Source organism: Rhamphochromis sp. 'chilingali' (assembly GCF_963969265.1).
Source record: "Rhamphochromis sp. 'chilingali' genome assembly, chromosome: 5".
NCBI lineage: Eukaryota > Metazoa > Chordata > Actinopteri > Cichliformes > Cichlidae > Rhamphochromis > Rhamphochromis sp. 'chilingali'.
The window spans coordinates 32,653,204-32,674,054 of record NC_137932.1 but is presented as its reverse complement, the minus strand read 5'-3'; the positions used below and the strand labels follow the sequence as shown (position 1 = coordinate 32,674,054).

Below are 20,851 nucleotides of genomic sequence, written 5' to 3'. Positions count from 1 at the left end.
GTTGCCAAAGCACACTTTCAGAAACTATAATCAGCTTTAGTTTTACAAAGTAAACCCCCAGGAAGAGAAAATATACTGCACTTAAATGGCCTGGTAAATGGCCTGTATTTATATAGCGCTTTACTAGTCCCTAAGGACCCCAAAGCGCTTTACATATCCAGTCATCCACCCATTCACACACTGGTGATGGCAAGCTACATTGTAGCCACAGCCACCCTGGGGCAGACTTGACAGAAGCGAGGCTGCCGGACACTGGCGCCACCGGGCCCTCTGACCACCACCAGTAGGCAACAGGTGAAGTGTCTTGCCCAAGGACACAACGACCGAGACTGTCCAAGCCGGGGCTCGAACCAGCAACCTTCCGATTACAAGGCGAACTCCCAACTCTTGAGCCACGATCGCCCCTTAGAGGGAAATAACTCCAGGCCTGCATCATCAAACTTCATATAAATATGTTGTCATGTCTTTCGAAGAACTGAAACAAACTTAGTCTGAAAAGAAATCATTACTAGCTTTGCGAGAGCAAAACATTACTGATCTACTGAACCCTCCATCATCACTGGCTTAAATATTTAAGCTTAAGAGAAGGCCCAGATATGTGCACGTAATAAACAATACAACAGAATGTAGGCAGGTACAACAACACATTCAATTGGAGTATTTATTTCACATTTAAAAAACAAAAAACAAACCCCCGGTAAAAAACATTTTACCAAGGGTTTGGCGACACACGGTCAATCATAGAAGTATCCAAAAGGCGTACAAAGTCTGCCTCAACTCTCTACTTTGGCCACCTTGGGTGCCTGTCCCTCCTGCTCCTTTGTGACCACCTCGCCCCTCCTCTTCCTTAGACCCTTCATCTTCCGTGTCTGCAGCTTGGACAGATCCTGTTTCTGCATGTGCACACGGCCAAACTTGGTGCCAAAGGCATCATGGGAAATGTTCTTCTTCTTCTTGGGCTGAAGTAGTGTAAAAGAGAAGACGAGTTAAAACAAAGTTTAGCATGTTTGAACACTGGCTGCACAGAGTATTTAGTATCTGTGCAGGATTTTGGCAACCATGTGGTCTTTCCTCTGGCGCCATCTTCAGGACAAACACTGAATATTTGGAATCATTCATACGAGAACAGAAAAGCAGCATCTCTGTATATTTTAAACCAGGACACCATTTCATTGGTGAAACAAGGAGCTTCAAAGATTGAATAATAAGGCTGAAAGGGGCTTTGCTCATATGGAAATGGAAATGAATAGAGTAGAAAACGAACGAGTCAACATGCCCAAAGGACAAATCCACTGAGAAGTCAAGGAAGCTAGCAAACAGTCATATCCACATAGGCTAAGGCCCGGCCACCCGATGCTCGCCCTCGAGCACCTCGCCAGGACTAGCTTCAGGGTTGGACATGCATGATTTCTGTTTCATCACAGGATTGTCAGAATGAGATGTTAAGACAGTCAGGAACATGTCCATTCATATTTACCTTCAGGGCTTTGGGCTGCTTATGAGCCAACTTGTACAAGTCATCTGAAGCCAGATGCGTTCTCCTTAGGACAAAGTCAAATGACGGTCCAATCTCTTCCAACTCGATCCGCGGCGTCCGGCAGCCAGACTTCTTCAACAGAGACCTGAAATTACACCCATCATTATCTCAGTTCTGGATGTCGGCATTCAAATTTTCTCGCTAAATTATTACAGTTTCAGCACCTGTAGCTGCGCATGTAAATTTTTCCATCGATGGCAGTGAAGTGCAAAATGTGTTCTAAACCTGCCAGACGCACTGCAGGCACAGTGGGACCCCTGAAGAAGTCTGAGACAGAAGAAATAAACAGACTAATCAATTACACATCATCATCACCTCAAATATAATAATAATATTATATACACACATATATATATATATATACATATACATACATACATATACACATATATATATACACATATACACATATATATATACATATACATATATATATATACATATATATATACATATACATATACATATACATATACATATATATATATATATACATATATATATATATATATATATATATATATATATATATATATATATATACATATATATATATACACACATATACACATATACACACACACACACATATATATACACATATACACATATACATATATATACATATACACATATATATATACATATACACACACATATATACATATACACACACATATACATATATATACATATACACACACATATACATATACACACACATATACATATACACACACATATACATATATATATATATATATATATACATATATATATATATATATATATATATATATATATATATATATATATATATATATATATAACCAGCACCAATAATTTGAGTTTTCATAATTCATTCATCACAAAGCACATAAAAAAACAAAACAAAAAAAACACAATATCAGAATCAGACCGGTTAACACTTTTAGTGTGCTGTGTGAGTACCTATTAGCAGACTCTTCAGACGTCTGTGCTCATTATCTGTATCAAAAGCGTCCCCTGCAAACACGAGCATTGGTTTGGTTCCTTCAGGACATTTACTGGCCTAGAACAGAAAGCAAAGACTTTATTTTAGGAGACTGTGATTTGTGTGGGCGGCACGGTGGTTAGCACTGTTGCCGCACAGCAAGAAGGTCCTGAGTTCAATTCCAACATCAGGCCGGGGTCTTTCTGTGTGGAGTTTGCATGTTCTCCCCGTGTTTGCGTGGGTTCCCTCTGGGTACTCCGGCTTCCTCCCACCGTCCAAAGACATGCAGCTTGTGGGGATAGGTTAATTGGATAATCTAAATAGCCACTAGGTGTGAATGTGAGTGCGAATGGTTGTCTGTCCCTGTGTGTTGGCCCTGCGACAGACTGGCGACCTGTCCAGGGCGTACCCCGCCTCTCGCCCTATGACAGCTGGGATAGGCTACAGCGCCCCCCGCGACCCTGAAAAGGATAAGCGGAAGCGAATGGATGGATGGACTGTGATTTGTACTTTGACCAGGTTCACTCGGGTGCTTGTAGAGTGGTTATGGTAACACAAGAGATTTACAAATGATGGAAACTATTGGAGTGAAGCAGCGATAGGTGTAGTCTCAAGAACACGACAGTTTGTTCCCTTATGTTGTTTCAGAGTGTTTGAACTCAAGGCTCCTCATTGGTTTGGTGAATGTACAATTATGATAGAAAGAAAGTAGAACCTCTAAGGTTTTACGTATCAGGAAATAATATCAATGATCTGGTCCAGGCTTGGTAGGTAAACAACAATCCATGAATATTACACTGTGTCACTGTTTATGTAACAAAATGTGAAACAAATTGCAGAAGCAGTATGGAAAAACTAAGTACACCTTACGGTGCCATTCTGCTGTCGCCTGTGTTGTGGTTGTCGCAAGACGATTTTAATATTACATCATGTGTTGTGTCGGCCAGTCGTGCATTTCTAGAGTTTTGCAATAGTTTTTCAATATCCCTGCTGTAATGGTCACTATGCTCACGGCCGCACCCGCGTCTTTATGTATGTGTGATAGCTGTATGGTTTAGCTTTACACGCAGAGGTAGGTTTTGGTCTCTAGTTTACATTATGAGGAAAATAACAAGGTGATGAAATGACTGTGACCATGAGTCAAAATGACTCCCTAGCCAGACACAGTATGACTGAAACCATTACCTTAATTTCACTCAGGGAGACGTACTTCTCAATTCCAAGTTCAATCATATCAAGTACATGGAAGTCAAATAGACGACCTGCAAACAAACAAGCGAACAATTTATTTGATTGGGTCAATTCAAAATCTGAAAACCTTTTCTTTGCAGAGCATCTTCTACACTGAAATGTTTTTTACTGAAAACCTGCAGACCAGTATTCACTAGCATTATGCTGATAGTCTGCTAAACATAAAACACGTGTAACGTGAGACGAGACACTGACAGTCCAGTATCTTGTAAAAACCTGAAAACAGATGTTATAGCTGCTGTATATATATTAAGTGATATAACTGATAGAGAGAAAGTTTAAATTTACCAAATATGAAGTTGTTGGGCCGTTTCTTATTGTGGGAGCCGAACAGGAACAGGGAGCAGTCTGTCTTCTTGGAAAAGAACTCCTAAAATAAATGTTAGATTATTAACAAGAAAAGCAACACTGGTGAAAACTCTGAAAAGGACCATCGCCCCTCTGCACTCACCAGTGATGTTGAGTCCTCAAACGGCCGAGTGATGTTCTTTCTAAAAAGCGTACACAGACACCATCAAGACAGAAAACAGACACTGTAGGGGACTTCACTCTTAGACCAGTAGCTTTGTATGATCACCCACTGTCTGAAACAAGCCCTTTTAGCTCCCTTTATGCCAGCTTTTATCCTAATTGGTTTTCTGTTTAAAAATATTAGGTTTTAGTGGATGTCTGGAGCTGCTGTGTGCCTGAGACAACCATATGAGAGAAATTCATTCTCTCCCAGAGCCAAGAGTAGAACAGAAATGGTCTGAAATCAAGGATTTAGAGAAGTACCAACAAGAGAAACATACACCAGCTGAATGAAATATGAAAAAGGCAGGCTTGGTCTTCCGTTTTAGGCTGCTCCACAGCCACAGTAACGTGATCACACAGCCACTTCTGCTTAAACTCCCCGTTAAGGTATAGGTAGTTGCTGCAGTACTCTTTTGGACACTAGGTGTCACCACTCACCACATAACTGCCACACTGGCACTGACATAAGAAGAAGAAGAAGTAGAAGCAGACAAACTCAGAAGCAAAGACACTGGTGTTGTGTTTTACTTTTAAAGACCTTTTTTCCAACGTTTTTTTTTTTTCAGGAGGTCTCATCTTTTCAAACTGCTTCAACGTTTCCCTCCATATAATCTGACAATCGCCAAGCGTCTATACTGGAATATCATCAAAATACTGGGAAAAACCAGCATGACCGTACACGCGTCTTCAAACTGTGACTGCATCATCACATTCTGCCAGGATACGGTTCATGACAAACGACACCAACAAGGCAGCTCGCGCCTTCTGATGTGACATCAAGTTCAACATGTGGATGTAAATACAACTACCAGTGTAATTCTTTACCTCCCAGTCATCATCTGAAGCGACCAAAAAGACAATTCAAAGTTTTTCCAGCTCAAATATCTAGAAACGACCCACACTAAGCAGATGAACTGATAAACCTGTTCCATCAAATAAAACCCGAGCATTTATTATAGGAACAAAGTGGATATGTCACTTACTTTTTGTACAGCACAGCATTGGGTTTCTTCAGGGAATACTGTGAAGGAAACAAATGTACTTGCATGAATATACAGAAAAATTACACATTAAAAAACAAAACAAACAAACCTCAAAACGCACTGTGAGATGGAAAAAATCTAAAAAATTGATCTCAGTTTGGAAAAAATGAATGCCACAGATTCATCCAGTGAAATGTTAAAAGGGTTGGCGTAATAAGCAAATGCTTCAGCCAATACCTTTTGATTAGCCTTGTCTCATGCTTTCTTGCTTTGTGGTAGATCTTTGTTCTGTCTTCACTGAGATATTTGAATGGTAATCAATAAAATCAAATCAAATCAAATTAGACCGTCGGCGTGAACAGCTGCTTTAAGAACAGATGAGTAAAATATTTTTAACACACCAAATATTCACATGGATTTTACACGTCCAGTAGGCTTGGGCGATATGCAAAAGTTTATACCCGACAATCGTCAGTCCAATAATCAATGATGGGCAATATATTTGCACATGTGCAGATTTTTTGATGGGCAAAGCAATGTAATCATGCACGGACTGATTTGCACATTTACAACACAGAAGAACTCCAACTAATTTCCCCCCCAAGAAATTAGGGCTGTCAGCGTTAATGCGGTCATCACTATTAACACGATTAAAATTTTTAACGCGCTCAACCCATCTGGAGCGGAGAATGAACAAACCTTGGACAAACTGCCCGAAATGCATTGACAGATTCATTTCAGGGATTTACTGTGCTCCAGATGGGTTAATTTTTCCTGTTGACTGCTTCTATTAGATCAACCATTTAACTTACTCAAATAAATAAATAAATTGTAAAAACGATCAACGATGGGCTTAGCCTTATGTCGAGAGTCAATATATTCGGCCAGTCACCCAACCCTAACGTCCAGCCTCAAGCTGATAGGCGTCAATCTGTGTTCTTGATTGTCTTTAGATCGTGGCACAATATCTTACTTCTTGAGATTTTTTTAGCCTGCTTCACTTTTTCAGATAGACTCTAAAAGTCTTGTTCTGGCTGTGATCAGGCCTGGGTGTGGTTATCTGAAATTAAACTCAGCTTTCCAAAGAACTTGGTTAATCATAGTTAATTTAATAGTATTTTCACACCTGTGCTATTTAGGCTATTTCGATCAAACTCTTGTTCATTTCCCCCCTCAGTGCAGTTTGTTTTTTGCAGATTTGGACTTGTTATTGTTCCAAGCGAACTCCAGAGTGGTTCGTTTACAGTGTGAACATGATCCGACCTCGATCTGAACCAACTACCAGGTGTATGTTACAAGTCTGAGCTAAAAAAAATATAAAAAAATAAATAAAAAAAACCTCCTGTAGAGGAACTATAGATGTGCAAAGGTCTGTACGGGCTAGCCCCTAGCAGTATTGTGTTCTCCAATAGTCTAGAACATAGCACCTTCTTCCTGCTGCCACAGACACATCTGGCCAATAAGCCGACTGAACAGTCTCATGTGGTTTGTAGTAAGGCATTTGGTGCAAAAACAAACCAGATCATTAGGAATAGATCCAAGTGTAAGAACTCATCATTTACAGGTGTGAAAACAATTGTGGGTGGGGCTTTTTCCACATAGAGCCAGGTAGGGTTGGACAGCTTTTGTCTAATACTAAAATCTGTTTGATGATCTGAAACATGTCAGTGTGACAAATATGCCAAACTCCATCCTTACACAGCTCCTCTGTGACTTACTATGTCCTTCAGGGCCTGCGTGATGGTCTGACTTGTGTTCCCTCCTTTCATAATCATGGCACTCTTCACATCTTCAGTCAATTTGGGTGCTCTGCTCTCCAAGAAGCGTTTTGAGCGCTTTGTCTTCGGTTTTCTGAGGAAGAAAACACAAGGGAATATAAGAAAGATGACAAACTGCACACAAGGCAAACTATCAGAAAATCAAACCGGTATTTCTGATTGGTTGATGACCTAAAAATGTACGTCAATTAGCCAATACAGATATTGTTTCTGTTCATCTTGTTTCCGATCTTCCTCTTTCTTTCAGAGACACGGGGAAATCATCTTCATAAAATAACTTCACTGTCTGAATGTCTTCTAGCTTGACAACAAACTATCTTAAAACTTAGAGCATTGTTTCAGAGAGCAGCCCTGATGTGAATCAATACATCTGCCAATACATTAATAGATGCCTAAGAATAATGCTATGTTTAGAATAGAGACTTTATGTGCACAGCGCTGAAGAAATATTAACCAAACTTGTATGCAATGCCAGTATGTACCAAAACATAATGCACTGAAAGTAAGATGGTAACCTTAAAAAGTTTAGTTTCAGCAGAGAGACTGGATACAAAAACAAGACATTTAAATGAGTTTGTTATTAATTATATTAATATGATTGCCTTAAACATAAAATACTCAAATCGAGTGTAACTCAGACCGTTAGACCCTGAATTTTAGGCATAACACCACTAATCTCACAGCACATTAAAGACGAACATGAGGCTGAGAGATAGGGAAATCGATTTGATTATGCGCTTATGTAGAAATATGGGGTGTCTCCAAATCCTTTGTGGCATCTGAAGATCGGACAATGAGATGCCACAGAGGCATGGCACAGGGAGATGCCACAGAGGCATGCCGATTCCACGACGGAGCTAGTTGCAGTTAGCCGACAGCTAAAGGTTAGAAGCTTTGCCATAAACAGCACATTCATAAAACGATACATAGCAACACTTCCCAGGCCCCCCAAAGCGAGAGTCCACACTTACATTACAGAATCCAACTGCGTCATTGTATATGTATTTTTATTCCTAATCGCTAACGACCACACTAATTAAGAAACACGTGAAAACGACAAGAGCGACGATTTTCTTCTTCGATCATATTTAACAAAAGAAACCCAACTCAAAATACTGCCATCAAGTGGTCATCTGCTGATGGCCTTTTAAACTCTGAAGGCAGATCCCATCCCCATATCTGATCAGACTGTACAAGAAGTTCAGATTGTCATTTCTCACTCCAAAAACAAAAAATCTCCTGGAATAGAGTGCCTCTTGACTAAATTTTCAAATTCAAATTTTATTTGTCACGTACACAGTCATACACAGTACGATATGTAGTGAAATGCTTGGACAACTGCTCGTGACCTAAAGAAAACAAAAAAGGAAAAGGCTATGAATAAGATAGGAAATAAATATGAAAAATTAAAAAGGGTAAATTTAACTAGGAAGGAATAAAATATAAATTAAGGTTAAAAATGAAATAACTGTACAACACAAATTAGAATGAAGGGTAAATTTAACTGGGAAGAATAAGATAAAATATATAAATTAAAGTTGAAAATAAAATAACTGTACAACAAAATACACAATACACAATATAGAACTATATAAGAATGTATGAAGAAATCTAAATATAAATAAATATATACACAATAACAGCAGCTGTACAAGTATTAACCGGAAATGAAGAATATAGTGACCAGTGTTGTGCAAAACCAAAGTCCAGAAAGTCCAGTGTGTGTGTAAGAACTGTATGTGTGGGTCAGTACTGTGTGGTGGTGTGATTGAGAGACCGTATCGCCTGCGGGAAGAAGCTCCTCCTCAGTCTCTCTGTGTTGGTCTTCAGGGAGCGGAATCGCTTTCCTGACCTCAACAGAGAGAACAGTCTGTTGTTGGGATGGCTGAGGTCCTTCACGATCTTCCTGGCCTTGGTCCAGCACCGCCTGCTGTAGATTGAGTGCAGGTCAGGGAGCTCGGAGCGGATGGTGCGCTCAGCTGACCGCACAACCCTCTGTAGAGCTCGTCTGTCCTGCATGGTGCTGTTCCCGAACCAGGTTAAGATGTTTCCCGCCAGGATGCTCTCTATGGTGCACGAGTAAAAGTTCCTGAGCACCTTGGAGGGCAGTTGGAGGTCTCTCAAGCGTCTGAGGTGGTAGAGACGCTGTCGGGCCTTTTTCACCACGGTGTTGATGTGACAGGACCATGACAGGTCCTGCGTGATGTGATATTTTATACATTATTATATATTATGTTATATAATAATGTATGTAAATAGAATTATATTAAAAAAAATTTAATCAGGAAAAACCTGCTGGGTTGGATTTTAGGCTTTTTAACTGACAAGTCACGAAGAGTGAGAATAAATGGTGTGCTGCCTGACCCAGTGTTCTCCTCCACGGTGCGTCTTATCGCCCTTATTATTCATTCTCTATACAAACACGAGCAGATATGCCGCCATCATTTAACTTAATAACTGTTTTTTGATTTAATTCATCTTGTCTAATTATTACCAAATGTGTTTAAATAGGTGTGCGTTTTGTGAAGGGGTGTCAAATGCTATAATGTTTCTGTAAAGCAAATCTACCTACGGGTATAAATAAAGTAACCTTGAACCTGAATTATAAATAAATTTAGATTTGGTTGTAACTTCATTGCTGCTGTGAGAACAATAAGAAACTTAAGGTTGTTCAATTTCCCATATCTCTTTCTCCTGGTTGGTTCACCTCTGGGCTGTCAGAAAAAAATATTTAATAATAATCCCATTAAAGGAATTTCTTTACCTGGGCAAGAATTGATTTTAGCACAGAGCCTTCTTTTTAAAGGACGACACCCAAATTCCTTAAGCTAAAAACAAAACAAAGCATCAGGTCTCTTACTTAACATCAATAAATTTAAACTAATCACAATTAAAGACTGTTCTGAAAAAATTAAAATTATAGAAGACTTTTGTTGTTGTATGCCCCATTTTGGGGCTTCCAGTCAATTCAAACAGATGATTTCAAAATCTGTTTCCATATGTACCCGTTTTTAGGGTTAAGAGCAGGATATTAACCAGGCATAATTTTACCCTCTTTTCAGTAACCTATACTTGACACCGTAATCAAACTGGAAATTGTTTTTGGTAGGGGGGGGGGGGGGGGGGGGGGGGTCTAGAGGGGATGTCAATGAAGACTGCACCCTGTGCTGTTCTACTGTAGAGCAGCTTATTCTCACACACAGCTCCAGTTTGTTCCTCCTGGAGCCACTGTTGTGTGCCCCCCCACCACCAGTCCAGTTGCACTGTATGACCAGGAGAGATCCCCTGTGATTTAGGTCTAATCAGTGTATTAGAGTAGGGAGCAGCTTGTTTCACATTAGGTCTTGAGATTTTTGCACAAACTACACCAAAACCCACTTAACCATCCCTTTAAAGCTTTCTGATGCAGTCAGTCCTACAGGGTCTTGATACCAAAATAAAAGCACACAGATCTCACATTTAAGTATCTTTTATTGAAGCATTAAGCTCATAGCACAGATATTTAGCACATCTTGACCATCCAGAGAACAGATAAATGAATTAGAACAGCAAAGTTGCTCATTCAGTACAACCTGCAACTGTACCCTCACAAGCAGGAGGCTTTCCTGGCTTCCGTTTCCTTGAATTCACAAAGTAAAGTGATAACATGATCTAGTCAACTTGGAAAAGGTCATCCCTCAAGTAACTTTGTTGGAACATCGTTTTCACAAAAACATCTAGAACCAAAGGGCAGAAAGAAAAAAATTAAAAATAAAATTGGTCCGCAGCAGAAATACAAAATATTTTGTATAAAATTCAATTACCATTAAACTGCAAAATAGAGATCACCATATAAAAACACCAACGATCCACACCAACAAGGCTGAAATGCACTTAATCCAACAGCTAGCATACCATTTCTGTTGCTAGATGGAAATTCTTAAAAAATATAAATCAGACTACCATTACAAGTCATTTAATCTTAAATTGAAGGAAAAAAAAAAAAAAAAAAAAAAAAAAAAAAAAAAAGAAAACCAAAAAGCCACGTAGCCACACTAGAGGGACACTTTTCAAAATTCCTGCCCTTATATAGATAAATTTACCAAGTGCTAGCTTGACTAGCATGCTAAGTTCCTTAGATGATGTCAAGTGCTGAAATCAGGATAAAACTATCACATCTGCAAGATTCTAACAGCATTCTCTGGCAGGAGAAGCTAAACCTTAGCTGTAGTAGGGTATCAAATAAAAACAAAACCACAAACAAGACTGAAACTTCTCCTGCTTTTAGCACCTGTCTGAAGCCTGAAATCTATAAGAGTTAGACAGGTACATGAAATTTATAAAAAAATTAAAATAAAAACCAAAACAAAAGGGGGAATAAAATACAAACAAAACCACCTATCCAACATGTACCAGGTTGGGGCAGTTCCAACTTTCACCTTGTAAAACAAGAGGAAGGTGAAGCACACACACTGACAGCAGAGACAGCGCTACATTACACTGTTGAGCAACACGGCACTAGTAGTCACATGCAGTGTGTCAGGATTCCCCTTGCAAACAAAGGGCATTGACCCAAATGACAAAAAGAAAAAAGTGAGGGCACAATAAATTTCATAAATGGCAGTTTATGTAGTGTTATATGCGGAATGATCTGGGACCACCCTGGCATGCTCAGACTAGTGGGCCTCTTTTGTGCGCTTACATCTCTGTATGTGGCAGAAAGAGACAGGGTGGATATTATGTTTGGGGGGATGCTTTGGTGGGCAACTAAAGCAAAAAGTGTCTGATTCATTATTTCCTTTCAGAGCTGAACACAGTGCGAGTGGCCAGGAGGGCTGGCTCTCGGTGGGCTGGGGCTGAACAATGGCCGGTCAGCAGAGGGCATTGTGAGCGTGTTGTCTGGAGTCGTACATTCAGCTCAAACCTGTTCCAGGCTTTCTTTCCAGAGAAATGTACATTCGAAAGATGGCCGAGCAAGCCGCTCTGCACGGCCTGTGCTACATTCAGGGTTTTTTTTTTGTTTTTTTTTTTTAAAAAACCCTCTGTGAATGCTGCATGACTGGGTTGAAATATCTAGATGCTTCCTACAGATGTGGGCCAATGTAAAATGTTCAAGCTCAGATCTGAAGTGTATAAGCTGAAAGTTTACCAAAGAACAAAACTGCCAAAAAACAAAACCTGACCAATAAGATGAGAACTTTTGAACCTTTAGTGCAACATCAAAGCAAGATGGCATTTCAAAGACAATCCCACAATGCCCAAGCTCAGCACAACTTGAGCTGAGGTGATTTGCCTCCAAGTACCTTGAGTAAACAGGGTTTTAAAATAAACTCAGTAACAGAGTAGAGAAATAGTCATGCTAACTAGGTGGGTGGGTGCAATTTGAAGTTTAAACCAATGGATGAGATCTAAAGTATGCTCATAAGAGGCGGACTGATCTGAGCACGTCAGGGTCCTGGTCTAGGGTGGGCGGAAACCTTGTCTGTGGGGAATGAGGGGGGACACCTGCAGGAAGGGACCATTGTACTGGGCACAGGTGGACAGCCTGAAACAGAGCGTGTTTAATACCTCTACATGCACTTCAAGATCACAGCAAGAGTGGGCTAGAATATCGTAACAGAGAAAAGAGCTTTCATGCAAGGGATCTAAGTCACGGGTACAACAATGCAAACAACTCAAACTGGAAGTTAAAGTAGGGGCAGCAGCGCCATCGCTGACACCAGGACAATCTGGATGGTGACAGCAGCAGCGGGGAGGGTGGGACAGGAGAGACGATGATGACAAGCTCGCTACTCTGTGGTGAAGCGCATTGCAACGTGGGAGCGCCGAGGCGCCACGTTTTTTGCGCCTCTTCATCCTCGACCCTCAGCTCTGCTGCTGGTTCTGCTGGCGATTCTTGGTGTAGCTTGTGAAGACAAAATTGTAATCGTTGAATTGAGCCAACTGGCGGTCGAGGCGCTTGTAGCCCTCCATTTTTGGGGGAGTAGAAAAGACACTGCGACATTTAGAGCTCTGCAGGAGAAAAAACAAAAACAAACCACTTTACAGGAAGCCGTTTAAAATCCCCCCGGGTAGATTGTGGAACAGTTTACCTCCTCACGTCAGATTCTCCAAAAGCCTAGAAACTTTTAAAACTGCTCTTAAAACTCACCTCTTTTCATTGGCTTTTAGAAAGGTTTAATTTATTTGTTTATTTATTTTTTATTTGATCAGCGAGGTGTTTTACGAAATTGTGTTCTATTGTATTTTTATCTGTATTTACTGTACAGCACTTTGGTCAGCCTTGGTTGTTTTTAAATGTGCTCTATAAATAAACTTGACTAGATGCAAAAATTGGATTTGAAATGCACCTGATTGACAAAGAGTGTAGTCACAAATTTTCCTGGCTTGAACACCTCCACAACCTTCCTGATCAATTCATCGTATGATGTCTGGGAGAGGTTTGTTTCAAAGCTGACGTAGGAGAACTCTGGCTCTGGGGTGATGTGGATGGTCCAGTAGGTTCCCTGTGGGGAAAATGAGCAAAGTCGCATCACTGATTTGCTTGAGCGTGCAACTATGATGAAGAAACAAAATGCCACTCACGTCAGTCTTCATCCCGTTCATCGAGTATCCACAAGGGTTGAACATTGTGGCATCAATCACAGAACCTGGAATCAGGTCACGAATTCCACTCATCTGCGAGAACAGAACGAGACCGTGATTACGAAGGTTAAACTACTACCACATGCTTGTTCTGAGGGGGAAACCGGGGGAAAACTTACACGAGTGACCTCACTTGCGGAAACACCGTCTTTCATGTAGAACTGGTCCATGATGGCTGGATCAAGGTCGCTCATCAGAACTTCCAGCGTCTGATCAGCACACTTGTTCTCCCAGTACTCTGGCATATCCAGAGTAAACAGGTACCTGTGGGAGAGATGCAAGGGGGCATTAAAGATTTTCAAACCTGGACAATGCATGGAGCTGCTACCTATGAGAGGAGGCCTTGAACATCCTTTCAAACTAAAGGCTTTTCACCTCCCTCATGAATTGGCATTACCAACATTCACTGACAAGTGCTGAACTCCAGAAACCACAAATATTTAATTATATTTCATGACTGAAAATCTTGACCATCTTAGCTATTAGCATATTAAGCCAATGTGGGATATTTCAATGCTCACCAGCAGTCAGAGTTCAAACGTCCCATACAGTAGGCTGCACCATCTGTAAAAGGAGGGAATGTTATGGTTACCGTTTATAATCAACAAAAACATTAGGCAGCTCTGAAGAGAACCCACAATGATAAAATTAAGCTACACAGAATTACAGTCTGTGATAATACTGAATTTCATTGTCCCCACAGCTATAGTATAAGCAATGCACTCCATAGTCTCAATATTACAAGCAACATTTGTTCTTAAATGATTAAAACAGCTTGAGTAGAGATGATGATCACAGATACATGATTACCTGATCTATAAAAACAAACCTAAGATTTGCATTAATCAAAATCAGGGTGTGTCTTATGATTGGATATTTAAATGTTCGCTAACCCCGCTAGTCAGTGCCAAACAGTTTTATTACTTTATTCATGAGGGTAAATACATGACAGCTATGTTAAGCAGTGCTGCTCTGTAGTTCTTTTGTGCTAAAAAGCTGCATGTTGGTGTTGTCAGAATAAACTATAAAACCAAGTTGTCAATGTTAGCATAGGAGAAGCCTACTGCTAAGATTATGTTTGATCAATGAGGAATGTGCTAATTGCTTAATACAGCTAACACATGAAGTGTTTGTTGGTTAACGTTTCACTTTGATCATTTAAAGTGTGTTTGATTTCAATTTTTTGTGGGGGTAGTGGTTGAGGAGTTCTGTCTTTTAGATTTGTCAACTAGTCCAGCTTTTTGTTTAAACAACTAGCAGATTGTTTGCCAGGAGCAGCCATAAACCGGGAACTGCCCTGGGCATTTTCCAGCTGTAAATTCAGAGCGTCAGGGATTTAACAGACTGTGCTACAAACACCCTTTACTAGGGCTGTGCGATATGACCAAAATCTCATATCCCGATATAAGAATTCTATCGTCCCGATAACAATATAAATCACAAAAATGTAACATTTTCTATAAATTCTGTGAATTTCTGGCAGCTCGACTTGCGGGAAGTGTTTCCAGCTGTGCGGCATGTACCCGGAGTCAAGTGTTTTAACCGATGCATGAAACTATACATTTTTACACATAAGTTGTAACGGCCGACGTTTTCTTTGCGAGTATTTATTACACGGCGTGCTGCGGGGAAAAGCCTGTTCTAACAATTGAGTCTTAGGATTATTTTTTTTTAAGCACCTGGCGGCTCTTTTTTACTTCTCATCTGTAAATAATCTGCTCTTTCACGTGATTCAGTTTATTTTGAAAAGTCTCAACAGGATCTTGAGATTTATTGTGAAAGGTTTATGTGGAACATAAACAAGCGGACACGCGATGGTGTTACCGTCGTTGTTACTAACGACAACGCATAAAAACAGGCGCTTGTCTGTCTGTAGTGTGGTTATATTAAATAATATCAACTTTAGGAAATTAATATAGCCACTACAGTGACCATCAAAACGATGAAAAAAAAAATATTGCCGTAAATAGTTTATTTTGCGACACGACGAAACATAACGTAAAATGAAACGATAGACGTTTTTATATCATCATCATCCGATATATATCGTTATATCGAACAGCCCTACCCTTTACTTGCGTGTGTAACACACTTCAGAGTTTCATGTATCACGTACTGGGAAAAATCTGGCTGAGGAAGTCCACTTCTTCCTGGAAGTTTCGATGAGGGAACTCTTGATGGGCTGGTTTCATGAAGTTCTTACGGGAGTAGAAGAAATTCTGCAAACGAGACACTAATGAATAAACCTACGCAACTAATCAGCTTCATTGATACAGCTCGTTCAGATTGAGATGAAATAAGCTTTGTCATGCAAATGCTACACCAGTCTAACCTCAATGGTGTCGAAGCCGCAGTACTCCCTGGCGAGTTCCAGCAGAGGCACCAGTGCTTGCAACAAGAGGGTGGTTCCGCATGTCTTCAAAATGAAACGTCTCTTGGAGACAAACATGCTACTCTCACTGTAGAGACAAGAAAGGAGTTAGTCACCAATAACCACAGAGCATTGTTTTCCTCATTATATTCTATGATACATAATGATGATTAAGTAAGCCTGGTATCTTTGTAATATTTACCTAAAATGAGCAAACCAAGCCCCTCAGCTACTCATTCGTAAAATGAAATTTTACTATTGATGCGTGTAATAGAGGTCCGGTATTCGTTTCTATATTTGTTTCACCTTACTACATTGCAGAGCAGTAATGGGGAAGGTAAAACTTCAGTGAAGGCTTTCTCTCCTTTTTAATGGGGAAAGGAAAAAAGGTGGACAGGTGAGCAAAAGGAAGAAGAGAAAAAGCCACACCCTAGTTCCCATTCAACTTGTCATACTTGTTTGATTACCCAAGAGGAGTTAAGCTTACTGGCTTCAGTTTTAGCTTCATGTTAGTTTTATCTGACATGCTCATACTTGGCCTACCTTAACACAACTACACATTCATATAAGCACTGCATGTGACATGTAGAGTACATGCCCATACTGACACCTGAGACTGTCATTAATGGAAATTAGGTTAAGGTCTAGTTGGAAAGACTTTCTGCAGGTATTGAGCAGGCACTCACCTGAGTATATAAGCTTCCTGCTTGTCAGTCTTTGTCACACTTATTATCAAACAATGCACATTTTCCAAGAGTTTGTCCCACTCAAACCTGAAAGAAAAAGAACACAAGTTAAATGCACACAAAGACAAAGTTGTTCTCTTTTGAGGTCATTTTAAAGTGGCACCCACTACAGGAAAGAACTATTGATGGTTATGTAACATGGCCAAGTTTGAAATGTTTTCAGGATTTTGAACAGAAATGTCTATGAAGCTTGCTGTAGTCTTTACACTGAAAAAGTAAGTGCATATAACAATTTCAGTGCCAGAGTATGCTCTGGGCATACAATACTGATGATATCAATAGAGGTATTGTTCAGACTGAAATGTGTTTTCCACCATGTGCAGATGGCTGTAGGGTAATGTGGACTTATTCTGCACCTACAGCAGACACACCTTCTAGCAGCTGCCTCGGCCCCCCCCCCACCCCGGACACCACCCAGACAGCTGGGTCACATTACAACCTTGGAACAGCAGCCAAACCCATTCACAGTGGGGGCCTGGGCTGCAAGACAAACGTTCCAAGAAATAAAGTGTTCAATGAAAGCATACCAGCAGCTCAATGAATGCTTTATGAAACTGGCTTTTCTAGAGAACCTCTCAAAAAGAAATGCCCCTCAGTAACCAGACTGCAGCAGTATGCGTAAAGGCTGTGGGCAAAAATGCAAGACCCAATTATGTTCCTTTCTACATGGTCAATCTACAAATGAACTAGATGACTGAGGAAACTCACACAAAACACAAATAAACAATGCATCTCTCAGACATTGTTCTAAAGACAACAAAATCAAGAATACAGTTCACACTGCAGCCTTTTGTATTCGGGCCTAATGGCCCAAGAAACTAAACTACAAATATGTTTACTACCTTCCAGTACCACAAACAACACTTCATCTAATCCCTTAACAACATTGTCCTCAGAGAGTGACAGGCTTACGTCATCTATTGTGAACATCACTTCGTCTGAGAGGGTGGGGGCAAAAGAGCTAGGTATGGTATCACGGAGTCAAATGTGCTCCAATATCAAGTTTCAAATAAGGTCAACACATGAACAAGTAAACAGTTTTGTTTTTTTTACACTTCCAGCCCAAAACACCACCAATTTAAAAATCTGGTTTTTAGTTTGTGCATAAGAAAATTGTGTAAAAGGATGTGAATGATTTCAAAACTGCACGTCTCAGAAGATAAACAAAGGTCCTGCACCGAGGACCAACATTGGAGCAAGATGATATAAACTCTAAATTATGCTATAAGCTACTCTAAATCTGGCCATGCAGGCGATGTGCCTTTAAGATGGCTTTGTTATACACCAGCTTCTCTTTGGCATTGTCCTTAATGCAAAGACTCAACATCTTTAGTTTGCCATCAAGGCCAAGCCTGATGAGAATGGGTGTATATCATAGTACCATCTAAACTCTGCAAATGATATAATATGATTAAGTAATGTCAACAGTGTATTTGGAAGATGAACAAAGGCATTACAGGTATGTCTGGATACAGTTCAGCTCGATCACTTCCCGCAACATAACAGAGCTGTTGCGACATGCCTACTTCCCAGTTTCATACCAGAGGCCAAGCATTAGCAAGCTGTGTCAGCTCCTGCCTCGGTGAGAAATCGACACCAGAGGTTATTTCTAGCTGTGCAACAAGATCATATTTTCCTCAAAGAAAGCAAAGCGCCAAACCTGTTTTCATGCATCCCAGAGATTATGAACACATGGCTGATCAAGACAGCACATGTTGGAACGTTTGCCACTTATCAGACAGAAAAGTGGTCACTTACTGGATGGCTTGAACACAGGGAACAGTAAATTTCTCAGGTGTTTAGAGGTGAATATGCTATGACTTTATGAACCAGTCTCCCCTACAATGACTGGAAGTGCTTGGTATGCAGTCTGAACCCTGACAAGTGGCAGCAGAGGTAATGTGAGCAAGCTTCACATTTGTGAATCAGATGCCCTTGTGGTCTTATTTGGACATTGGCTAACGTCCATCGAGTCTGATCCACTGACGGTGTCCCTTTGAGCCGTTAATCTGCCCTCTGGCTGTAAATTAATGCCAGCTTTCCTTTACTCCAATGGTTATGCACTTGTCAAACCAGCCCCTGATCTGGTCATTAACCAGAAAAAGTCACCCATCACTGGAGATGATTTGGCCTCCTTGAACCAGTCATGAAATGACACACTGCCAGAGAAAAAAAAAAAAATAATAATAATTAAAAACAAAACCCTAAGCAAAGGCAGTGGACACCATTAACACTTTCACTTACTCTCACCTTACATTAAAGAATCAGTACCATTCTTACCTCTATAGGTGACATAACCCAGGTGATTTTAAACAATCTATTTGTTTTACAGTGGACAAGTTCCACTAAAGTCTGGGAAGCAAAAAATTATTATGACACACGGTACAAATCTACCTTTAAGGTTTCTCCTTGTTAAAGGTTGTTTAAAACGTGCATTTCAAACCAGCTAATTTTGCTAGCAAGCAAAAACCGAATTTCTCACAAGAACTGAACCCACATGGATTTTTCAGAATCCATGCCGCCCCGGGTCCCCCCCCCCCCCCCGTCTTTAAACGTAACCAAGTGCCCCGCGGCACAACGTAACAGGGAACCCTCTAACCAATCAGAGCAACTAGGAGCGAGAGCACCGCGTGGCCGAAAACGTGAACACGACTTTACGCAGTTTCTCTCTGGTTAAACAGACAGCGGTAACAGACCTGGGGCCAGCCTTTAGCAACCGCATGGGCAGAGGGAAAGGTTGACGGTTTTCCCCAATCACTTATGAGCCTTAAAAAGTAAAGAATTTAAAAAAAATAAAATAAAGGTGGAATTGGAATACTTGAATCTATTTCCGTGCCAGCAAGGCACGCGGTGACAACGGACGACCACATGTCTCACATGCCCCCCTCGTTGTAGAGTGACGCAGGAAAAAATAAAGCATATGTAATTACAAAGCCCAAGCAATTTAGTGCACACGAGCACGAATATATATAGCAATTGGCAAATAACGACAATAAGATCGCCTCATCACTAAATCACAAGCAGTCTGAGAATTCAGCGTCGGAGAATTCAGGAGACGGCTGATAATTTGAATATTTTTTCCTAGGGACTAGCTTAAATGAAGTAGCTCTAAATTGGCTGTCATGGTGGCGTCCAAGCCTCATGCGACAAATCATCTCGCAAAAACAAGCGATGGGAGCTGAATATATTAACTACCGCAAGCTCCCAGGGTGAAGAATGAATGACTCAGCCACTGTTAAAAGGGGGAGGTGTCCATTTTCCAATGGCGACGTTAGCTAGCTCCCCAGCTTAAGGATCCACGGTTAGATTTGGTTCACTTCAATGCTTGCCGTCTATGAAGGGGTGGATTAATAACTATAAGGAATACAGTGTAAACGGAAACGGGACTGTACAATATTCAAGTTGTTATACATCTCAAAAAGTGACCACTGAAGCCGTGCATGTAGCCGGTGTTTCTGTCCATGTACCACTAGGCTGCTGTGGACTGACACTGCCCCGGAGACACTCAAGTAACACGAACCTTGGGATGGTACGGAGGTCTCCGTTTCCTTTGGTCTCATCCTGCCGAGAGAACCACACCTCCAACAGCTTCTCGGTCCCCTCGAAGAAATGTGCACCGTTATCTTCCATCGTGAGACAACAGACACCCAACAACCAAAAATATTACAACGTCGTTTATAACGTTTACAGCTTAATTACTCCTTCCTCGACCTGTTATTATTTCGCGAGGTTCAGTCCTTAAAACAATCCAGGAGTTGATTTGCTTGAGTTACCGTCTTCCCTTTAGCAGAGAATACCGTTAGCGAGCGCTAGCTAATATCGCCGGCCATACTGTGTAAGCGCTGAATGGAGACCGCGCGGAGCTTTTATTTGGCAATAGCCCTACGTAAGCCTCACCTCGAGCCAATCTGAACGCGAAGCCATATCTTGGGATTTGTGATTGGTCAGAAACCTATCAATTATAATAGAAGGCGGGTCTTCCGTCATGAAACTTTTCCGCCTGCATGTAGCTTTCCTCTGGAAATACATACTAATTATATATATATATAAACAGCAACATCAACATTACATGACA

The 20,851-nt window shown here is 40.6% G+C and overlaps 2 protein-coding genes across 2 annotated transcripts; both read right to left on the bottom strand.

Annotated features, from left to right (window-relative positions):
- Positions 1-624: 624 nt before the first annotated feature.
- On the bottom strand, positions 625-8,141 carry rpf2 (ribosome production factor 2 homolog). The gene is made up of 10 exons (XM_080883153.1): positions 8,007-8,141; positions 6,976-7,108; positions 5,258-5,295; positions 4,213-4,252; positions 4,050-4,131; positions 3,696-3,772; positions 2,489-2,588; positions 1,702-1,804; positions 1,478-1,622; positions 625-959 (listed from the first exon to the last, which is right to left on the bottom strand). The coding sequence occupies exons 1-10, from the start codon at positions 8,027-8,029 to the stop codon at positions 774-776; spliced, it is 927 nt and encodes a 308-aa protein (XP_080739279.1). The 5' UTR covers positions 8,030-8,141; the 3' UTR covers positions 625-773.
- A 2,347-nt stretch (positions 8,142-10,488) lies between these two features.
- On the bottom strand, positions 10,489-20,634 carry amd1 (adenosylmethionine decarboxylase 1). Its single transcript, XM_080883271.1, has 9 exons — positions 20,297-20,634; positions 16,717-16,803; positions 15,992-16,118; positions 15,776-15,878; positions 14,181-14,223; positions 13,779-13,923; positions 13,600-13,692; positions 13,365-13,520; positions 10,489-13,026 (listed from the first exon to the last, which is right to left on the bottom strand). The coding sequence occupies exons 1-9, from the start codon at positions 20,404-20,406 to the stop codon at positions 12,880-12,882; spliced, it is 1,011 nt and encodes a 336-aa protein (XP_080739397.1). The 5' UTR covers positions 20,407-20,634; the 3' UTR covers positions 10,489-12,879.
- Positions 20,635-20,851: the final 217 nt, after the last annotated feature.

Coding starts and splice junctions, on each gene's coding strand:
- rpf2 (XM_080883153.1), bottom strand. CDS start 8,029: ATGACGCAGTTGGATTCTGTAAT. Junction 1,623..1,701: donor ATTTACATGCGCAGCTACAG/GTGCTGAAACTG, acceptor GTGTAATTTCAG/GTCTCTGTTGAAGAAGTCTG. Junction 960..1,477: donor AGCAGCCCAAAGCCCTGAAG/GTAAATATGAAT, acceptor ACACTACTTCAG/CCCAAGAAGAAGAAGAACAT.
- amd1 (XM_080883271.1), bottom strand. CDS start 20,406: ATGGAAGATAACGGTGCACATTTCTTCGAGGGGACCGAGAAGCTGTTG. Junction 15,879..15,991: donor GCGGCTTCGACACCATTGAG/GTTAGACTGGTG, acceptor TCTCGTTTGCAG/AATTTCTTCTACTCCCGTAA. Junction 13,693..13,778: donor CCGCAAGTGAGGTCACTCGT/GTAAGTTTTCCC, acceptor CTGTTCTCGCAG/ATGAGTGGAATTCGTGACCT.